Below are 23,656 nucleotides of genomic sequence, written 5' to 3' on the forward strand. Positions count from 1 at the left end.
ATAGGTGCTTTTCTTTTATCTATTTTATTAATGAAGAAACAGTCATAGAGAAACGAACAACTTGCCCAAAGTCACAAGGCTAGTAAGGAACAGATGAGAGAACCAGAACTCAGCTCCTGGTCTGACTTCAAATGATGTATAAATTTCTTAATTATGTTGTAATCTGAACCTCTCTTTTATTCTTGTGACAGAGGAAATTTCTAGGGGAATAGGCTTGCCATTGACAGAAATAGGGGAGAATTGCCATGGGGAGGCATGTGAAGCTTATGAAAATATGAATTTTCTGAGCTGGTTTTGATATACCTATCCCAAGAAAGAGTTTTCTTTCCTGAGTCAAGAAGTAAGACATGCAAAACCTAGACTTTGAGTTGACCATACCTGCATCAGAAAGTATTTCCAAACCTTTCAAATTGGTGGATTTGTTCATTCCTGAGTAGCTTCTTTACACACAGAGGGGGTATACACACAATTTGAACAATAAGTAGATTTTTGTTGGCTCTTAGTTTTATCCTAATTATATAGAATTCTCTCTCCATTGATACCATTTAGATGAAATGGTTTTTCATGGTAGAACAATATCCTCTGAAGGGTTGATCTTGCATCACATGTACATGGATTAAACTGTTTAAAAAGGTTTTTTAATATTTAAGATTTTATCTCAATAGGTGTTTGAAGAAATTAATTAGCACATCAACACTGTGATTTTACAAATATTATTGCTTAGGTAAAACTTGGTTGATTTTTAAAAGGGAGTGAATATAAAGCCAAAACTCTACAAAGTTAAATACTCAGGAAGCACATAAATAAACAACTATGAAGTTGGTGCATGAATGCCTGAAGTTTGGCAAAGACTTGATAGCATTACATCCTTTCAGTGACTAGCTAATGCCAAGCCCTATTCTTCTGTAGATTGTGGATAAGTAACTTTTGGAGGAATAATATAAGGGGAGGATTAAGTCTAGAATAGATTGTGTTTCCTTTTTATTTCTTACCCCCGCTGTGTCAGATGAAGGAATTTCTGGTGCACAGAGCTATGACTTTTTCAAAAGTATCTTTTCATTTCCTTTATGAATAGCATTTTCCTTACTTGCAGGCAACGATGTATATTGAGTGTACAGTGTTTCCTTAGCTTTTTCCTTCTCTAGCATTTCATTTCCCAAGTCCTTTGTGGAACATAAACAGTTCTAGTCTATTTTTTTTTCCCCCTCAACCCTGGTGGTTTGTTTTTCCTTACAGTCAGTGTTGCAGCGCTGAGGCAGATATAACGGTCTTGCCAAAGTCAGAGAAGATGTATAAAAATAAAAGATACCATAAGCTGCAATTAAGCAATGCCCAAGGGTCAAAGTAATTTCCCTTTCCATAATAACTGCCTTACTCAAATGAGAATTCCCAAATGTGAAATGTACTGTAGAAAATGTACTCACTCAAGTTTTCTTTAAGATTCAAAATGACACTAAAATTGGAATTACTATTGTTTTCTAATATGGCATCGGGAATAATTCCATACGTTCACATTTTTTTATCTTCATCTTCTTCTGGTGCTTTCTTTCAGTCTCATCTCAGATCTTCTTAGCAGTGATTAATTTAAGAAAGGATGTGGATTTCTTACTTATTTTATTGCATTTCTTGTGTTGCATCTTCATAATGACTTTGTTTTACTCGGTAACTTCCTTGCATTTTTAAAAATGAGCCTATTACTGCTCATATTGAAACTGAAGCAAATGAAATGAAGCTTGACAGAGAATTAAAACCATGTGTTTTCTCTTCTTCTCTTCAGATGGTAAGGTTGAAGTTACAAAAGAAGGTGTGAAGCTATGCACCATGGGTCCAGGAAAAGTTTTTGGGGAGCTGGCTATTCTTTACAACTGTACTCGGACAGCGACCGTCAAGAGTAAGACTGTTTCTTGTTTTTCAAATACTTTCAATGTCTTTTTTCCCTAGACCTGTGAGATATAAATTAACATGCTGCTCAATTTAATCTTTGAGATTTTATTAATATATGGTTCAATTTTTGCTTTGCAATACAGTTGATATGTTTGTTTTCCTACTAAAGGATGATTGTTGATCAATTCTGCATAAGTTAAATTATGTTTCTGGCTTATGAAAAATATCTTTTTAACCTAGAAGTCTTACAAATTAGGGTTTACAAAATGATACCATTTCATAAGTTAGAATTAAACAGGAGCAAGATCTTTTCTTTTTCTACCATTAAAGCCTCAGGATTGTATTTAAGAAATTTATATATCTCTCTATTTTGGGTTACATTCCCCACATAAATTCCACTTGTTCATTCAGTGGTTTAGAAAAAATAAGAGGAGAAATGTCTTTCATCTCATTCAAACATTGAGTAAGATATATCCTGAATTCTAAAACTATGTCTGAGTATATTCTTGTCTTCAGCTGCTCATCAAGCTGTATATTATAGCATTTTTCTCTTCTACTGATTGAGCTTATTTTAAATCGGGGCAATAAAGGAGCTTGTTTCCCTAATTTTACATGTATGTGTATATATGATTTCTCTAGCAACTTTTATTGCTTGATGGAAGCAGCTGCAATAGTCAGAGGGGAAAAAAAAATTTGTTTTAAATATTCCTCCTTCGTGACTGCAGGATGTAATGAGTGTATAACAAACAGAGCTGAGTGCAAAAGCCAACAATGGAAGGTCCATTGCATCTTTAGGCAGACGTATATTTCATGTTGGAAAAGTTCTTCTGACTCATCATCCTGTGAATGATTGCAACCACAAGTTACTTTGATTAGATCGTGTTGTAAAAAAATGCTATTGGCAAAATGACACTTAGTTAATATCAATTAGTTTTATCTGGATGTCACTACTTTGTACCTTGGTTTTTCTTCTCTCAGAAGCGTGCCATATGACTGACAATATGACATTGAAACAGGTTCTAAAGAACTCAAGAATGCATGGCCACCTAGAGTCCAAGAAACTCTCTTACATGTCTTATTAGTGAATCATCTTTTTATTCATTGGAATCACTGTGACATCAATTGCACTCGTATAAGATGCATACTTCTTGGCATTTGATTCTTGGTCCGTGAAAGCACAGAACTCATTTGATAGATAGGCACTGCCACGTTTTTATTTTATGTGATCATTTAATTACATGACTCAAAGAATAATGAAGCCCAATGAACCATAACAGACTCTGCCAGGACTTTAACTCACTTAAAACGTGTCTTAACCAGAAAAAAAGAGTAGTCATGATTCCATTAAGCAAAGAGGTTTTACTATCATGCTTCATTTTCATGAGAAATACATTCCTTTTAGTGCAAAAAAAGGGCCAGAACATTTTGATCAAAACATGCTTTCTCAGAATTATGAATAGTAATTTTTTTAAAGTTTTTAAATACTTAAATTTTGAAGATATTTCAACCTTGTATACTCCTCATTTAATCTAATTGAAACTAAAAAATTTGCAAGGGTCAACAGTTGGTAATAACACGGTGCTTAATCTTTTGAAATACTGAATTCTTATTAAAGAAATATTTTAAATAAACTAGTGTATCTAAATGAATTTTACGGCAAAAGATTTTTTCATAAGATGATTGCTTTGCTTCATAAAAATCAATTTTAATTTCCTATAACATGGAGTTAATCTGCACTAGCCTCTATTATACTCATGTTTGGTAAATTTCAATAGACACTATGCATCTATCTGATTCAACAAGAAGGAACTGGATGCTGAATGCAAATTATAATCATAACTACTTTGGGGTCAGAACATCCATCATTAAAGGAAATGAGTGATAAAGCATCTTCTATAACAGACTCAGAGACATCTCACGTGTGAGTGTGTGTGTTTCTTCATCATGCCTACTTAAGATGTGGAGGTTGCATTGAGAAAAGCGCTTAGGGTTAATGGTGTGCAAATACATCTTTGCATTTATAGCACAGAGGTTTTGTGCATGAGTAAGGAATAATATCTATTAAGAACTATTCATTCTGAATGTTGTGAAGGAACTGTAAAGTGTGAATGATTACTTGTTGTTCAGGAGCTTTTTGTCTTGTCTCTTATACTACCCCAGAAATTGTACTTATGACTGTTGGCCTTAAGTACTATTTTTAATTTATGTTTAAATTAAATTCTCAGACTGATCACTTTATAATTCTGATTAGATTCCATTGTGGATGTTACTTTTACCAAATGACTGCAGAATATAACCCCCAATTCTATCTTAGTCTTTAAATCTCATATTTTTAAATGTCCATATTTGGCTTTTTAGATCCAGGCATTTGTCAGGATTCAAGAATTCATCAACTCTTGTCCATTTCTTCTTAATTATCATTTGCCAGTGACCATTCAGGGTAACTTTCAAAGTGGATTCATGCACTTGGGTGTAATAGTCTAAACTTAGGGAGATGGCCCTTCCTACACAGTAGCTAATCTGTCCAGGCCATTTTCCATCTTACTTACCTGGCTTTGTGACCCCATCTCCCCCAGCATCACCCACTTTCTTACATGATTGAAAATTTCTTAATGATCCCTTTCTTTTTTATTTCTCCCTGCGTCAGCCTGAAAGCTGCCTAGCATTTTAATGCATTTTTAATCTCACAGTCATAAACATAACCTGGGTGACATTCAACAGCTCTTCGATGTACATGAGTCGTTTCTTGTTCAAGAGAGCACTTTTTGAAATTGTATCAGGCCACAAATAAATAAATCCCAGTGATTTCCTCTGCTAACTAATGTGATCCTAACACCTGTGGGTTGTTATTTTTAAACTGAGGATATAAAAAAGTAGTTTTCTTATTTTTTTATTGAGGTATAATTGACATATGGCATTATATTAGTTTCAAGTGTACAGCATAATTCAATATTGTATATATTGTGAAATGATCACAATAGTAAGTCTAGTTAACATCCATCACCATACATAGTTACCCAATTTTTTCTTCTTGCAATGAGAACATTTAAAATCTCCTTTCTTAGCAACTATCAAATATGCAATACGGTATTATCTATAGTCACTATGCTGTGCATTACATCCCCATGACTTATTTATTTTATAACTGGAAGTTTGTACCTTTTGACCCCCTTCACCCATTTCACCCCACCCCCCCAACCTCTGGCAGCCACCAATATCTTCTCTGTATCTCTGAGCCCAGTGTTTTGTTTTTTTAAGATTCCACGTATAATTGAGATCATATAGTATTTGTCTTTCTCTGCCTGTCTTATTTCATTTAGCATAATGTCCTCAAGGTCCACCCACCCATGTTGTAGCAAATAGCAAGATTTCCTTCTTTTTTATGGCTGAATAATATTCCATTGTGTGTGTGTGTACACATACACATGCATTCACACACATAGAGATGGTACTTGACTTACAATAGTTCAACTTAATGAGTTTTCAATTATACGATGTCAAAAAGCAATATGCATTCGGTAGAAACCATACTTCAAATTTTGAATTTTGATCTTTTCCCAGGCTAGTGATATGCAGTCTGATGCTCTTTCATGATGTGCTGCCACAGCTCCCACTCAGCTATGCGATCAGGAGGGTACACAACCGACACACTTACAACCATTCTGTACCCATACAACCATTCTGTTTTTCATTTTCAGCAGTGTTAAATAAATTCCATGGGATATTCAACACTTTATTATAAAATAGGCTTTGTGTTAGATGATTTTGCCCAACTGTAAGCTAATGTAAGTGTTCTGAGAGTGTGTAAGGTAGGCTAGGTTAAGCTATGATATTCAGTAGGTTAGGTGTTTTAAATGCGTTTTCGACTTGATATTTTCAACCTATGATAGGTGTATGGGGACATATTCTCTTATGTTCTGGAAGATCTGTACCACATTTTCTTTATTCATTCATCCATCAATGGACACTTAGGTTGTTTCCATATCTTGGCTATTGTAAATAATGCTGCAATGAACATGGGCATGCATATATCTTTTCAAGTTAGTGTTTTCATTTTATTTGGATAAATACCCAGAAGTGGGATTGCTGGATCATATGGTAGTTGTATTTGTAATGTTTTGAGAAATCTCCATACTTTCTTCCATAATGGCTGCACTACATTACATTCCTACTAACAGTGTTCAAGGGTTCCCTTTTCTCTATGTCCTCACCAACACTTGTTATTTCTTGTGTCTTTGGTAATAGCCATTCTAACAGCTGTTAGGTCCTATCTTATTGTGGTTTTGATTTACGTTTCTCTGGTTAGTGATATTGAGCATCTTTTCATATACCTGTTGGCCATCTGTACATCTTCCTTGGAAAAATGTCTATTCAGATCCTCTGTCCATTTTTAAATCCGATTGTTTGTTTTTTTCTATTGAGTTACATGCATTCTTTATATATTTTGGGTATTAACACCTTATCAGATATATGATTTGCAAATATTTTCTCTCATTTATTAGCTTCCCTTCCCATTTCGTTGATGGTTTCCTTTCCTGTGCAGATACTTTTTAGTTTGATGTAGTCCCACTTTTTTATTTTTGCTTTTATTGCCTTTGCTTTTGGTGTCAAATCCAAAAAAATCATCACCAAGACCAATATCAAGGCACTTACCACCTATGTTTTTTTCTAGGAGTTTTATGGTTTTAGATCCTACGTTCAAGCCTTTAATCCAAAAAGAAAAAATACTTTTCTTACTAACGCTATAGATTGACATATGCCATAAATTATTTTTATGAGCTTGTTCATAGTGATCCAACTGAAGGAAGTACCATGGAGTTTGAAGAAAGCTCTTTGTTTTTATCTGGAAAAAATCAATTGGCGTTCTTCTGAAAATAAATGTGTGCCACTGGCTCTTATGTTAGCACCAGGAGGAAGATCTGATAGCAGCAAGAATAATAACTTTTTAAAAATCGAAACCATAGTGATATGGAAAGAAAACATCATGGTGTGATGCAAAAGATCCATATTCATGGTCTACTCTTGCTGTATCAAACAACACCATTGATTTTTCCCCTGAGGAATAAGGATATAAAAATATATAAAATTAATATTATATTGGAAACAAAAATCTAACAAATATCTTGAGGTTGTTAATGGGCTTAAATGGGCTCAAGTTTCTTTATTAACTTTGATGGGAAAATGGCCACGTTGTGTCTTTCCAGTCACAAACCCTACAGCTGCCAGAGAGAGGGAAAAATCATTGCTATATTTGATTTCCACAACACCAAACAATTAATGTCTCCAATGTGGTTTGAATTTCACTTTTTAAGTAAATATTTTGGGATTGTATAGACAAAGAGTGCGTACCATCCATTTTCAAACCCTACAAGGGGTAGGAATTTCTAATATGTCCATTGAACACCACTCCCTTACTCAAATGCTCATACCTGTAAGCATATCATTATCGTATTTGCCTAAAATATCCCTCCAGGTTGTGATTTCCTTTTTGCTGTCCTAACAGCTAAAGCAATATTAACTTTCGCTCACCCTCGCACCTTGCTTCTAGGCCCAAGGTTCTTTAAACTCAGAAAAATGGAAAACTTGAAGTTACTGGATACCTGAAAATAGGATGGAAAAGGCATTTAGTTTGCAAGGAGAGAAGGATTCAGTGACATATCCTATGTGTGGATTGCAAGGACATTTATGCTATTGTCGTCTGTTACCTGGATTTCCCACAATTAGTTCTTACATCTATACAGGGATATTTTTTGAAGTTGGAATCCTATGGCTCTTTGCTCCAACTTTAGTTGTAGGTGAATTAGGGTATTAATTCACTAATTCACTGAAGATGCTAAATTGAAGCCTGTTCCTCTCACTTCAAGTTTCCAGCCCACAATACCCCAAACCTTAGGCGGTGCATTTTCCAAACGGTCTCATTCAAATGGACTCCAATAAAAACTCAAGAATAAAAGGTCCCTCGCTTTGTAGGAAAATATGTCAATACCAGGTTAAGATAATCACCATAGAAAGTTATCTGCAAAGTATGTCTACAGCGAGTGTTTGAGGCTCTTTTATGAATTTATTTGAGAAAAATATCAGTAATTACTTCTCCTTAAATTATTTATAGCAAGTATTTAAAAATTCCTCAGTACTAAAATACTTCAGTACTAACACACACGAGCCTAAACATCCTACAAATATGACAAATTGCTGACTTTCATAACATCTGGTAAAAATATTTTTCTGCTCTAGTTTGAATACTTCAAGTTTCCATACTTAAACTTTTCTAGGATATTTGCAAAGGGGGAAGTTGACTAATTAAGATATTTCATTGAGCTACAGACATTTTAAGAAGAAAGTTAAAAGAATTTGGATTTTTCTGTTTACTTTTGTTTTTAAAATCAACTTGAGTCTATGCAGAGAGACAGTTTGTACATTCCCTTGAAGCTCTGTTTCAAACATTACATTATTCGACCTAACTCAGAAACATCTGCCGACTGTCAAAAACCTAAAAAGATCAATGAAGACAAAATAAAAGGAAATATGACTAAGATTTCTGGCTCAAATTCCTCTATGTGCTATAAATGTAATACCTAGGAGCTGGCTCAGTGGCGCAGCGGTTAAGTGCGCACGTTCCACTTTGGCGGCCCAGGATTCACCGGTTCAGATCCCCGGTGCAGACATGGCACTGCTTGGCAAGCCATGCTGTGGTAGGCGTCCCACATATAAGGTAGAGGAAGATGGGCATGGATGTTAGCTCAGGGCCAGTCTTCCTCAGAAAGAAGAGGAGGATTGGCAGAAGTTAGCTCAGGGCTAATCTTCCTGAAAAAAAATGTAATACCTATACCTCTAAGGTCAACACAGAGTAATCTCACCTTATGTGCAGTTTTGCTTTCCATGGTTTCAGTTATCCACAGTCAACCGCTATCTAAAAATATTAAATGGAAAATTCCAGAAATAATGTTTTAAATTGCACTGTTCTGAGTAGCCATCCTACTCCATCTACCCAGGAAGTGAATCATCCCTTTGTCCAGTGTATCCACACTGTATATGCTACCTGCCCATTAGTCACTTAGTCGTCATCTAAGTTATCAGATGACTGTCACGTTATCATAATACTTCCATTTAAGTAACTCTTCTTTTACTTAATAATGACCCCAAAGTGTAAGAGTGGTGATGCTGGCAATTCGGATATGCCAAAGAGAAGCTGTAAAGTGCTCCCTTTAAGTGAAGAGGTTGAAGTCCTCAACTTAACAATGAAAGAAAAAAATCGTGTGCTGAGGTTGCTAAGATCTACAGTAACTTTTATTACAGTATATTGTTAATTGTTCTATTTTATTATTAGTTATTGTTGTTAATCTCTTACCGTGCCTAATTTATAAGCTAAACTTTATCACAGGTATGTTTGATAGAAACAGAACATAGTATATGTAGGGTTTAGGACTATCCATAGTTTCAGGCATCCACTGGGGGTCTTGGGACGTAACCCCCACAGATAGGGGGAGACTGCTGTACAGTGCTTTTTATTGTTAAAGGAACAAAAGAAATGAATGCCAATTTTATTGTTAATGAAAAGACAGCATAGGTGAAGCTCTTATAGTGGCTGTAAACCTTGGAAATTTCTTAAGATGACTGAATCAAGAAGTAAGCAATTAGATACTTTTCAGAAAATAATATTATAGAGTTCCATAAAAGCATCATATTTATGATAAAGGTACACTCAGATGTGCCTTTGAGAGACAAATTAAAAAGATGCATGTTTTGCTTTCTCCCAGTCTAATGTGCGCTTTCTAGCAAGAATCCTGAAAGAAAAGAGAGAAGACATAGAATTTACTCTGGTGGTGATTAGAAACATGGCCCTGATTACAGAAGGAGTAGTCCAGTAACTTCCCAGGGATTGTCATCATCCTGGACAATGATGCAAGCAGTGTATAACGGCAGCATCTTGGGGAAAGAGGTACAATTGTTTAGCGAGTTAATTAAACAATATTCTTCTTAGTAAAAATTTTTATCACATTTGTGTATTAAAGAAGACTGTGAAATTAGTAACATAAAATCCAATTATGTAATGCCTGAGAAATAAATTTCTTTAATAAAGGAATCAATTCACTAGGTACCAGTGATGCCACACAACAGACTAACATGAGCAAAGGGAAATATAGAAGCTATGCTTTAATCTCTTTCTTTTATTGTTTAAGTGGATTAAAAGTGAATTTGAGAGAAGAGAAAAACAGTTATTAAACTACAGTTTTCTTTTACAGATTGAGAATTTTTTTCTGGTCTTGATGGGAACTGTGACAGAATTTATCTATGATTTATATTTAACTACTTCCCAGAAAGATTTGAGTCGAATATTGACTAGGTCTGGTAGACAGGCATATGTTAGCAGTGCTTCTTTGGCAAAAAAACAAACAAGCAAAAACTCCTCACAGTCAAAGGAAGGCCTTAGTAATTAATTCCTTCTTCAGGTTGGATCAATTACTGTCTCCCTCCCTCCTTTAATTAATCATGAGTACCTTGAGTGTTCGCTGTATCTAGAGAATAGTCAGGTTTCAACTGATGGGGTATTATTATTTTTCTAAGGATCACAGATAACTTACTATTAAATCTAAATAATGGGCAAGGAGGGCTGTTTTAGGGTTTTTTTTAGCAGTTTATTTAATCCTGCAGAATCACTAATTTTCCTACAACGATCTGCGTCATAAAAAGTTCCCAGACAATGTAAAGCTTGTGTCATTTTTTGGAATACTGAATCATCATTTGTTCATTCAATAATTTGCTAAGAGGTAATTTTAGTACTTAGCTGATTAAAAGAATAAAAAACAAAGTAGCAACACAGGTCAATACTGTATATTCTGTAGCTATTTTTTTTAAAAAGGAAACTTTCTTTTCCATGGATTGTGGTTGGATTCCTAATGAAAGCTCAACAGTAACAACAAATAATAAGAGCAGATAACATTTGAAGGCTGTGAGTGATGCACTAGGCTCAGAGCTTTTGGCATAAGCGGTGGTGTTTTATTTTATTGCTGAAGTATCTGAGACCTGGAGCAGTTAAGTGACTGGTTCCATATCACATAGCTAGTTACAGGAACGGCCTTGAGTTTGACGCTACTTGTCTATGCTGCTTTGATAAGCTTTTAAAATCTGTCTGCAGTGGTTCATTTTGCTTTTAAGTACAAGTGCATCTATAGGACTACTTCTGTTGGCCTAAAAACTTTATTTTCACAAAAAGTTACACAGCATGCTACAATTGTTTTTTTTTTTTTTTAGTTGAAACACATGGTCCTACATTAAGTACATCTGTTACAAAAGGATGCCTCGTGTAACATAATGACTGTAACATAATGACAAGAGGGTCATAAGCTTAATGCCTTAGAGACACATAACAAGCAGTCAGAAACAATTGCAGGATCTAGTTTTTGCAATGCATTGAAACACTCGTGTTTCATGCAATGAAACTTTATGGTTCAACATTTAAGACATTGACAAATAGCTACATACTTTATAAAATCTACTTGTGGATGAGTTTCTTTAAAGTAGGAATTATAAAAATCTAAACAGCATTACAAAAACGTTGACTGAAGAATAAGGAAGTAATTTTTTTGTTGTTACATAACAAATATATTAAAGCAAAAGAAAAACTTGAATCATGACAAGTGTGTTTGCCTTTGTTTTCTCCTTGAATTTCCTTTACCTACCGAGGAACTGTGATTTCGGCAATTCATTTGTGCATCTGAGAAGCCTACTCTTCTTACGAGATGTCCTTTGTTGACTGGATAAATTTCTAAGTAATCAGGATAACAATGCTTTATAACTTGCAACCTGTCATCCACGCATTATTTAAAGTGATCCTTAAAATATTACAATGTAGTAGGGAAGAGAGGTTGTCCCTGATTTTCCCGATGAGAAAGTGGAGGACACGATCGTAGAGTCCGCTAATGCTAGTTCATTCACAAACCCTCTGATGCACATTTAGGAAGCAGTATTTGAAGCACTCGGTATAGGCATTCCTCCTTTCCTCTGCGAGGTGTGCAGACTCCTCAAAAAGGTCTGTATTATGCCTACTACCGACACCTAAAGTGTGGACTGTTGATTGGGGAACTTCAAATGGTTCTTGAAGAGTGGTCCTGGGAAGAGCAGCATCAGCATCATCCAGGCACTTGTTTGAGGATGCCAGAGATTTTGCATTTCTATCTATTGAATCAGAAATTTTGGGGGTGGATCACAGCAACCTGTGTAAAGTAAGCCTTCCAGATGATTCTGACGCATCTAAAGTTTGAAGACCACTTGTCTACATTCTATGGTGCTTAATTTGTATTCGTCTATACTTACACACACTCTCCCATGAACTGTCTATTTAAAAGAAAATTGCAGACACTATAATAAGCAGTCAGTATTATTCTTAGCATCATTGTAGTCTTTTCTTATTGTTTTGTTGCTGTTGAGCAGAGATATTTAAGAAAAGTTGCACTTTTCTTTTACAGGGTGAAAGAGCATTAGTGGAAGAGTACTAACATTGTGCAGATTATTAACATATTCTTTTGAAGGAGAGTGAGAAGTAAAATTAAAGGAGGAACAGGTTGAGAGGGAAGGAAAAAATTAAAAAATCATGGGTTGCTGGGCCATCTTCTTAACAAAAATAACTTTTAGATTTATTGAATTTGATGGCTAAGATGTTGGTTTTCCTACCAACATCTAAGAACATCTAAGAACAAAGAAAAAGCTTCATTTGATCTTCACTGTTGTTCTTTTTCATGGACATAAGAGTATTTGGGTTAGGTGGAAACAAATGTAGATGGATATTTTTAAGAGAAAACTGAGTTGGTGATGTCTGAATAATTGGAGTGCTTTTTACTGATAGGTTAAATCCAATCCATTGGACCAATAGTGGGAAAGGTCCTTTATGGTCAGTGTGGGTGCTCATTGATTTGATTCATAGTGAGGATCCAGGCGATCCTGGATGGACTGCATATCTCTTAGCATCTAATGATTAGGAGATAAAAAGCCTTTCATGTGTCACAGTCAGCAAGAAGGAAACAGGGAGTTCCCTTGGAATTGAGACATGTAGAGAGCTGAGGCCTGTAGGGTTGAAGGATAGGTGAAAAATTAAGCCAGCTCATTTCCACAGGGGTCTTTTTTGTTGTTGTTGTTGTTCTAATTTATATTTATTTTATTTATTTATTCTTAATTAACATAAAATATTCTGTTTGGATGTACATCATAATATATTCCCAATTCTGTGTAGATTACATCATGTTCACCACCCAAAAAGTCCATGCCTCAACCTGTGAGCCTAATCACCCCTTTTGCCCTCCCTCCACTTCCCCCCTGGTAACCACCAATGCATTCTCCTTTGCTATGTGTTTGCTTGTCGTTGTTTTTATCTTCTACTTATGAGTTAGATCGTATGGTATTTGACTTTCTCCCTCTGACTTATTTCACTCAGCATAATACTCTGAAGGTCCATCCATGCTGTCACAAATGGCCGGATTTCATCATTTCTTATGGCTGAGTAGTATTCCATCATGTATAAATATCACATCTTCTTTATCCATTTGTCCCTTGATGGGCACCTAGGTTGCTTTCAAGTCTTGGCTATTGTGTGTATAATGCTGCAACAAACATAGGGGTGCAAGTATCTTTATACCTTTGTGTTTTCAAGTTCTTTGGATAAATACGCAGCAGTGGAATAGCTGGATCATATGGTACATCCATTCTTAATCTTCTTAGGATACTCCATACTGCTTTCCATAGTGGCTGCACCAGTTTGCACTCCCACCATCAGTTTAAAAGGGTTCCCGTCTCTCCACATCCTCTCCAACATTTGTTGTTTCCTGTCTTGTTAATTATAGCCATTCTGACCAGAGTGAGGTGATACCTCATTGTAGTTTTGATTTGGATTTCCCTGATAGCTAATGACGTTGAGCATCTTTTCATATGCCTGTTGGCCATCCATATATCTTCTTTGGAGAAATCTCTATTCAGATCTTTTGCCCATTTTTTAATTGGGTTGTTGGTTCTTTTGTTGTTGAGATGTATGAGTTCTTTGTATATTTTGGATATTAACCCCTTATCAGATATATGGTTTGCAAATATCTTCTCCCAATTGTTAGGTTGTCTTTTCGTTTTGTTGATGGTTTCCTTTGCTGTGCAGAAGCTTTTTAGTTTGATGTAGTCCAATTTCTTCATTTTTTCTTTTGTTTCTCTTGCCAGGTCAGACATGGTACTTGAAAATATTCTGCTAAGACCAATGTCAAAGAGCGTACTGCCTATGCTTTCTTCTAGAACTTTCATGGTTTCAGATCTTACATTCAAGTCTTTAATCCATTTGTAGTTGTTTTTTGTGCGTGGTGTAAGGGAATTGTCTACTTTCATTCTTTTGCATGTGGCTGTCCAGTTTTCCCAACACCATTTGTTGAAGAGACTCTCCTTTCTCCATCGTATGCTCTTGGCTCCCTTCTACGGGGGTCTTGAACTGAGTTTTCACTTTGTGGCAGTAGGTCCTAGAAAATCAGTATCAACTTCTCAGAAGGGCTGGGAGGAAAGGGTCAAGAAGTGATCTGGGCTTGGGAAGCTGAACAGTGTCTTCTACAGTAAATGTTCTGTATGACTTGTTTTCTCTGAAGGACAGTCTGCCTTGATAACAATACATACTTTATACCCTCATAATTCCTCCCACTCTAATAGAGCAACTTTTTGTTGACTTGAAAGCCTTGTTGTCTTTAGCTTTCTGAGTGGGGTTAAGAAGGATTATTCAAACTACCTTTATAACTGTAAATTTTTTTTGTTTTATTTCCAAAGCAAAAGCTCATAGATTGCTTTTGTGGATGAAGTTAGTAAGAACAAAGTTTTCTGGTGACAAAGTGGGGGATCAGCCTCCAGGAGCCCCATCCAGTGGCTCTGCATCCCCTTACTTGTCATTCCGTCTCACTCTTCACCCTGGATTAAGTACTTCTACGGCATTTGTTAGTTCACCTCAGGTAACACAGATTGAAAACCACTGCTCTAGTTGAATCCAAACTTACATTGAGAATCTAAGTAGTGGACTATCTTTATATACTTCCACTTGGCTATGTGTGGTATCTCTGACCTTCACAATGGTCCTACTCCCTGGGGATCAATAATGCCACTACACAGGTGAGGCAACTGAGCTTTCCAGGGTTTTAGAAACTTCCTTAAGGTTACACATCTGGATTGCTGAGCTATCTCTCTCTCCTTGACAGTTCTCAGTAAGACATTGAACTGTATCATCTCAAACTTTGTTTCTGGCAGTTGACAGATGAAGATCCAATTTCAGATCTGTACTGTCATTCATCAAGAATTTCTTAGACTTATACCAAATTCTTGTGAGGCACTGCTAAACACCTTGGAGAGCATCACTGAGAGAGAGGGCATACTCCTACAAATAAGATATTTATAAACTAGTTCGAGAGACAGGGTAAGGATAGATTATAAGGAATTGGCAAACAAGAGACTTAGAGAAATCACTCTTTCCTGGCATGGACAGGCTTTGTAGAGAGGACAGAAATTGATCTGTGCCAAAATTAAAGAGTAGAATAGTTTAGAGTATAGGATCTGGAATCCTATTGCCTGGTTCAGATTCTCTGCCACTTACTAGTAGTGTGCCCTTCAGTAAATAAATTAACGTTCCTGGGCCTCAGTTCTTTTACTTTGCAAATGGTAAGGACATGCCTTATCACAGTGGCAGTGATTAAATAAGGGAATGTCTGTGAAAGGCTTCATGCAGAAACTGGCATATAATGCATTCAATAAACACTTCTGTTACAGTTGTTGTTATCATCACAACTAAAACTATAAAGTATGAAAGGACTCTGTAGGTAGGTGGGATGTTCATTTTTTGCAGAACCTGAGAAGTACCGTTGAGGAACCCAGAGCACAGTTTGAAACCATAGGTAGAGAAGTGTAGGAAAGGGAACGGGCCATATTCCAGAGGCTGAGGTTCCTGGAAGGATCCCCGATCCTGAGATACTTCTCCTTTCACCACAACCATTATCTAGCAAAGTTGGTTCAGATGTGTACTTTGAATGAACTGGTACAAGAAACATATCAAAATCAAACTACAGGTGAAGATACAGGGACAGTGTTTAGATTACACGGGCTAGGCATTCTAATGCAACACTTCTGCTTGGAGGCAGGACTTTGGACTGTAAGTAAAGAGTGTTTATCTATGTTGTCTGAAATCCTGTTGTCATCATTTCCCTCCTGAGCAGAATTCTCAGGACTTCCATGGGAAATGTTTGTGGGGTATATACACAGTCCTGAGTAGGTACCTAGTGCATCAAAGCCTTGGACAAATTAAGGATAGACGGCTATTGGGCATGCCTTTAAAATGTCAATTATTGTCAAAAGTAATATTTCAGACAAGTGACACCTATAATTTTTATCTTAAGGTGAATCTTAGAAATTCAAGAATTCTGATGTCCAATTTGTGTGTCTCTTATGATTGCCTTAGGAAAGAACATTAATCTCCTCTATATTTACCACGTTCTTTCTGGATAAAGATGCTGGTGATGGCCACAGTTCTCATAAGAATGATCAGAATCCTAGCCCTGCCAAGGATGCAAACTTCTTATCCTCTGGCCAAAGCTTTGGCCTTTCATCTATAGTTTGAATTTAGCAATTCCTGGTTTCCCTAAAATTACCATTACCCCAAGTTGTGGAAATTGTTCGTATTCATTGCCTTTCATTGTCATTTAATACTCAAGGCAGAAATATAGCAATTTAAATGGAACTTGCCACTGACGTATAGGCAATAAAAATTATCCATGAAGCTTGAGCTTGAGTAATATGAAGCAGAGTGAACTGTTGAAAAAAATTAGGAAATGGGACTCTCATCAATATGAAATGGTTCAAACTCTGTGCAGCACAACATGTAGTACATGAACTTTTAAGACTTTCAAGATATTCAAAATAGAGACTCTGAAATGGTAAACATCTTCTGAAACTCAAATTTGAGTTGAAAGAGACCTTAGATACCAAGAATTAACTCTGTTTGTCCATAATTAGTTTTAGGACTAATAAACGTGGGAATAAGCTCTAGATATTTGGGGGGTTTTAAAAAATAGATCAAGACACTTTAAGAGTCTTAGATTTAAGAAAAGAGACAGAAAGAAAATACTAAATGAAAGATGTAATCTTTTATTTACTCATTCTCTGAATCTCTTACTTGTGGTTCATGTTTTTCAATCAGAATGCTTTAGGCTATGAGCAATAGTAAATAGTTATAAAAGTGGAAAGAATATTTTTCTGTTGACTTTTTTCCTAATACTTATTTGAATTAATTTAACATGCTTTTTAAAATTTTTTCTCATTTTTCTGATCAGGAGAATAATATATTTAGAAGATCGATACATGTAAAGATTTTTAAAAAGTTATTTATAATCCCACTACCCACAAACATTTTGCACTTTCTTCTTTCTCTCCCTGAATGTTTTAAAATATAAGATCAGACTGCTCTGCTTTTTAATGTTCATGCTGAATTCTGAACGTTAATCATTTGTTCATAGTTGATATATACTTCTGTTGCTATTAAGGTTTTATTTTGGGTTGAGGTGGCTGGATTTTTTTTTCATTTGCTCTTTGAGTTTTTCACTTGTATGGTAACGTTATTGTGCCTTTTCTTCCATTTCTTGTCTTCCAATTTTTTTCTTTTCAGTTTTTGCTACTAAAAAATGGTTTCTTTTCTGCTCTTGATGAGCATATTCTTCTTGGTCCATGCAATTTGATGACTTGAACTAGAATATTAATACTTCATATTCATGTTTCATGAATTCTTTGAATTAGAAGCCGTTATGCATGCCCTTTGTTAAAAGGGCTGATTAAATTGGAACAGCAAGTAGTGACGAGAGAATTGGTGTCCTTTTACAGATATGTTCAACAGCAATGCTTATCTATTGGTTGACTGGGCACAGCTTCAGAGCATTTGAATCTTAGGTTTTCTCAATTTTTGCAATGACATTCTGGCATTCTGATTTGGAATTAGAAGTTTTACTTAGTTGAGTTACTGGTACCTTAAAATTCATGGGATAATTATGTTTATTTATTCTAACTGCTCTGCAGAACTATTTCAAAAAAAATTAAATGTTGGCAAGCTTGATTTATCTACAAGCATGACATCATCATCTCAGAGCATTGGATAAGTAGATACAAGACTTCCCCTCCAGATGAGCTATTAAGGCATATAAATTGATGGCATTTGGGCAAGCAAAATTGCACTGCTTCTCCAATAAACTGGTTCACAGTTGTTATTAATTTGGGGGAAAATGCGTTAGTCCATGTGGTAAACTACCCAAGACTGTTTTCACATTTTAAGATGATCTTCATACATCCCTACAGTACAGATAAGCTGCCTTCTGATATAATCTTTCTTTTCAAAAGGTGGTGTTCTTCTTGAATAAGTCATTCCATAACCTTTTAGAGTGCTCCTATGCCTTCTTTTACCAACAAGAAATGTCCATACACTTAAGCCCTTCAAAAATATGACTTATTCATACTAGGCTTATAATTTGGGATTGTAATTAAAAATTCATCCTTAGTGTGTTCTCCATAACACTTTCACAATTCTTCAAACTTCATCTTTTGAAGTAGAATGATGGTATTACAGCTCAGGTCACTTCCCTGGGACCTAAAAGAAAAGCTGAAAATGTTGATGAGAAGGCCAGTGGCTAAGAGTCTTTTGGACTTGACCATGATGGAGTAGCTGTGAACTTTGACTTTGGTTCTATGGTGTTTAGGAACCCACAAAATACATTTTAATTTTCACAACAGAACATTTAAAGCATAGAGAATATTGACAGGAAGGTATTGATAGGGGTTATCTATAATATGAGAAAATTTGTAAATAGTGTTTGGGGCCTTAAAATTTTATAATGAAATGGTTACTATGGCCATGGTTTTTTAGGTCTAGTGAACAGCCAAAAGGATAAAGAAAAGTCAGACTTCAGAAGACTTATTAAGAAATATAAATATAAAAGCAAATTTTTATTAAGAAAGAACATACTTTTTTTTTTAAATTTGATTTGGTTATTTCTCATGGAGGCCAAAACCTGGGTGTATTTAAACGTTGAGAAGTCATCTAAATGAGGAAAATATTCCAAACATCTCTTTCCAGTGCATGGCTAAGTACATGAGGGACTGGAGAAAAGAAGGGAAGGCCCACCTAGGGTCAAAGCATGTGAACACACTTAGAAATAAAGAAAGACAGTCAAGACAAGAAAGATACATATAATGACTAATGTAGATGGCATTTAATAAAACTTATACAGAGTAGAATTAATCTACTTTTTGAAAAAATTAGTTTGAATAAAGAGATGGTATAGAGAAAAAGAAAAATGGAACAACCTTGGATATTTTTACAGCATAAGGCTGTTTTACTATTCAGACTTTCTGGTACCGTATAATACATTATTTTAAAGGTACGTTGATTAGAAAATTCCTTATTAATTATTGGTTTACTTGAAATTTTAAATCCCAAGTAACTCATTATTGGCATAATTCCATCAGCACCTATTTTTTCCTCTTAAGAGAAATCATACTAACTTTGAAACTCACTAATAATTAAAGAAAGGGTCATTTTTTTTCCTGTTAGTGCTAATATTTTCTGCTTAGTATTTTAAAGGAAGCCTTGAAATAATTTTCAAGTATCTTAGCAAGTTGTGAATATACCATCCTGCTCATTTTAATCACAAAAGCTTGCCAGCATTTAAGGACATTTTTTAAAGAAAAAAAGGTTATATATCTTGGGGAAGAAACATTTTGAGTTCATCTGCAATAATCCTGTTGCATAACTTTGAGGAAAAATTAGCTTTTTCTATCATGTCTGTACTTCAAAAGTGCTGTTAAAGAATTCTTGAAAATATCTTGAAAAACTTAAGAGGCAGGCATGATATATAAACCGACATAGGAATTGGAATGATTTTCTACCTTCCCTTTCAACCTCCGCTTACCGTCCGTTTCTTCGATACAAACTCCATTCACCCCAAGAGACTGTGGCATAGTGGCAAGAGGCATGGACTTTAGACCCAAGGTTAAATGACAGCTCTGTTGCTTGGGTATTTACCCTAAGCAAGTTATTTAACTCCTGTGAATCTAAATTTCTAAAATGAAACAATATAGAATTAAATAAACAATATAAGTATTGAATAGATAAATATTTGCACTTTGCCTTTTTTAGAGAGCGCAAGGTAGATAAAAGGGGTAGAACAGAGGAACACCCACTATGTAGGGGGAGAATCAAAAGCGTCTAAATGAATAGTGGAGTTTTGTGTCCATTGGCTCCATCACTCCCTCCTTATCCAGGCTGCCACTGGCCTGGCTCATCTTCATTAGGACTTTCCTTCTCCCTTATGCAATAACGGTGACCTCTGATCTCTTTCCCTTACACCTACCCTAGATATGGATACCAAGTTAATTTGGTTCCTTTCTAACCTTTGTAAAAGAGGCATCTTGTTATATCGATCACTTTGACTCTCCAGTATAACCTACAGAGCTCCCAAGCTGTGTCTTCATCTTCCCGTATCTCCCCTTGGCAAGGTGGCATGGTGGTGGGAGTATGGCCTTTGAGCCAGCACAAGTGGTTTGAATGCTGACTTTACTTTGGGCCTTAGCAAGTTACTTATCCTCTCTAAGCTTCAGTTTCCTCAATTGTAAAATAAGGACCACAAGGTGCACTTCATGATTGTGGTGAGGCTTAAATAAGGTAATACACGTTAAGTGCAGAGTGTCATGCTGGATAAAAATATGAAATCAATAAATGGCGATTGTTATCATGGCTTCCTGTCCCAGGATAACCATCCTAATTACCCCATAACTTGAGAAACAAAAATTTCAAGGTTCCTTGAGAACTTTCTGTTTTGGTACCTTTGTGCAGGGTCTTCTTTCCATTTGGAATGCCTTCCGTGTAAAAATGTCCGTCTTTCTAATCTCTGCCTGTTACATTCATACTTGCTTTTAAAGGTCTCACTCAGTTTCCTCCTCCTTTGCTCTCATCCCTTCATTGTTTGCATTTCCTTCTGAATGGTAATAATGTCTCCTTCACCAAGTTGCAGGTCTTTATAGGTTTAGATTATGCTTTAATTTACTTTTTCTACATTTCCACTTTCCTTGTTTCCACATTTCTCAGGCAACTTGTGTTGAACTGCCAAGAGTTCGGAGATGGTACTTATGGAATGAAGAAGTCACTTTGTGACAGCCTTCAAGGATGTTGGCTTCTTCGAAGCTAAAATATTGTCACAGAGGCATTCCTACAACTAAACCATGAAGACTTCTTGATGTATTTGGAGTATCCGTTACTACTTGTTAAGCCTTTATAATACTCTTTTGCAAGACTTTAAACAATCTGAGGGAAATATCTAGAGATAATGTTTTCATTTGTACACTTAAGTTTTGACAGTACTTTTAAAGGTTTCCCTCCCTCATTTGATATTAAGCTAATTTGGAAAAGTAATATTCTAAGCAAAATTATAAGCAAGGCTTTTCTTTGACCCATGAAAATAGAGGAGGAGTAGCTGTAAAATAATTACATTCCTAAGCTTTGTTTTCGTCTTATTCTTCTTGTGACTCTGAAAATATTGTTGATGCATGAAATGATAAGGTCGGAGTAATTCTGATGGATGAGCTAATTGAACTTGCTAATGACATAAAACCTTTACTTGAAGTAGGCCAAGGCGTGAAAGAGAATTCAGTAATATGGTTTCAATGTGGACTTGTCTTGTCGATGCTCTCTTATAGGGAATAGCAAATTGCCAGGTCAGTACCCTTTCCCCTGAGCCCTGTCTGCAATCTGTGCATACAACAGTGATCATTGTCTTTATCTAAAGGCAGTCTACTTCTCTTGAATCTCGAAGAGAAATCACATATTTCTTTTAATTGATAGTATTTTTTAATGTATGCTCTATTTCAATCAAATTTTTATTGAGCACCTGCTATCTATAAGTCCCCACACACGACTCACTGCCTAACAGAGTTCCTTTATGAATTAACCCCGGAGAGTTAGGAATATGCCCTATAAACGTATGTCTCCTAAATTGACTGAACAAAAGAATGCTCTTCCAATCTGAATTGTGATGGCTGTATTTTTTAACTTTGTACAGAAAGTCATAGTCTGCTTTGTTCTTACTGGAAGTACTTTTTGTTGTTGTCATTGTTCTGTTATCAAATCCTCCAGCTTGACCAGGCATATTGCTTCTTTCTTTTAAAGATAGAGATAATTAGTATTGATTAGCAAAGAGGAATATGTACCAATAATCTTAAGTAAGTGGAAATTAAAATTAAAGTGCAAAATTAAAAGCATTGGATATTAGGGAAGTTGGGCTTAATGCTGGTCCATATTGTTCAGGAATAGGGCTAACAGTTTTCTTAGAAAAATAGAAAATCTAATACCTGCCTTTCCCCCAAAGTTTATAGTGAACTCAAGTTCCTTAAGACTGAAGTCCCTTTTTAGACATATTAATACACGTTAGTTGTCTTTTTTTTTTTTTTTTTAATAAAACAAAAGTAGTGTCCTGGTTATCCTCTTTTCATTTTCGGTTGACCATGGTTGCATTAACAAACATCTGGAACATTCCCTTTGGGATTCCAATTATTGAAAAGAAACCAGTTGGAGTTATTCACAGGATTAGAGGACAACAAGGTTCCTGCCTTGAGGATTTTCTTGTTTTGAATAACAAATCTCCCCCTAAAGTTGGTTAGACAGAACTCATTTGCAGTAAGCGCCTGTGTACCAGATCCTGCAAGTAATTAGATTGCTTCATAGCTTAGTTTCACAAGCCTCACTCGGTATATGGATTCTTAAATAAACAATAAGAAAATTATATTACAGAGAATGACAGACCACCTTCAAATCCCCTAGTATAATAAAAAGTGATTAAAATGTTCAAGTGAGGCAAGATTCCTAAGCATCGACCTATGAGGCTCTACTAAAATTTGGTGTTGTCATTAAATAAATATCAGAACATGTTAAATTAGGTTGTTTGCTTTTGTTGTTACATTTTGTACATCATGTGAGCTGGGAAAGGGTTTCTTTGGAAACAAAGGGAGGATGGGGATACGTTTTTTTCTTTCAGGACTGACTTTACTTGAACTATGTTTATACTTTCTTATGCCTGAAAGGAAACAGTAGACACTATTAGTGTCGTGTTACATCTTGAATGTGCCATAGTGTAGCAATTTGCCAACAGTGACAACTTACATTGTTAGCAGCTATCCTCACCTGTTAATAATGCGCTGCAAGCCGGGGGCTCTCCCCAGCCAGCTTTCCCTGTAGGCAATGGTTTTCGTGAGAACTAGAAATGACTTTTCATCTCTTCATTTTACAAATATGTCAATTACCGTCATTTTCAGCCTATCCTTCCAATTTCTTGAAACCTCTCTCCAAAGCCCCTCCCTTGGTTTTTAATTCTTAAGTACATCATTTAAAAATACACGAAGTTTTTGGGGGTGGCCGAGTGGTTAAGTTCGCGCGCTCCGCTGCAGGCGGCCCAGTGTTTCGTCGGTTCGAATCCTGGGCGCGGACATGGCACTGCTCATCAGACCACGCTGAGGCAGCGTCCCACATGCCACAACTAGAAGAACCCACAACGAAGAATACACAACTATGTACCGAGGGGGCTTTGGGGAGAAAAAGGAAAAAATAAAATCTTTAAAAAAAAAAAACAAAAAAAAAACAAAATAAAAATACACTAAGTTTTGCCAGAAGTTTGATTGGAGGGTGGCATTTTTTTTTTTTTTTTGACCTTTGAATGACTACCTGTGAATAGCCCTCCATGTTTTT

The 23,656-nt window shown here is 35.8% G+C and overlaps 1 protein-coding gene across 1 annotated transcript in view; it reads left to right on the forward strand.

Moving 5' to 3' along the window:
* PRKG1 (protein kinase cGMP-dependent 1) overlaps nucleotides 1–23,656 on the forward strand; it is a 1,115,575-nt gene that overhangs the window by 347,973 nt on the left and 743,946 nt on the right. The window contains exon 3 of the mRNA XM_070562421.1: nucleotides 1,778–1,891. Coding sequence (XP_070418522.1) covers nucleotides 1,778–1,891 — 114 coding nt within the window. The remainder of the gene's footprint in view (nucleotides 1–1,777; nucleotides 1,892–23,656) is intronic.

This window comes from Equus przewalskii, chromosome 1, assembly GCF_037783145.1.
Source record: "Equus przewalskii isolate Varuska chromosome 1, EquPr2, whole genome shotgun sequence".
Taxonomy (NCBI): domain Eukaryota; kingdom Metazoa; phylum Chordata; class Mammalia; order Perissodactyla; family Equidae; genus Equus; species Equus przewalskii.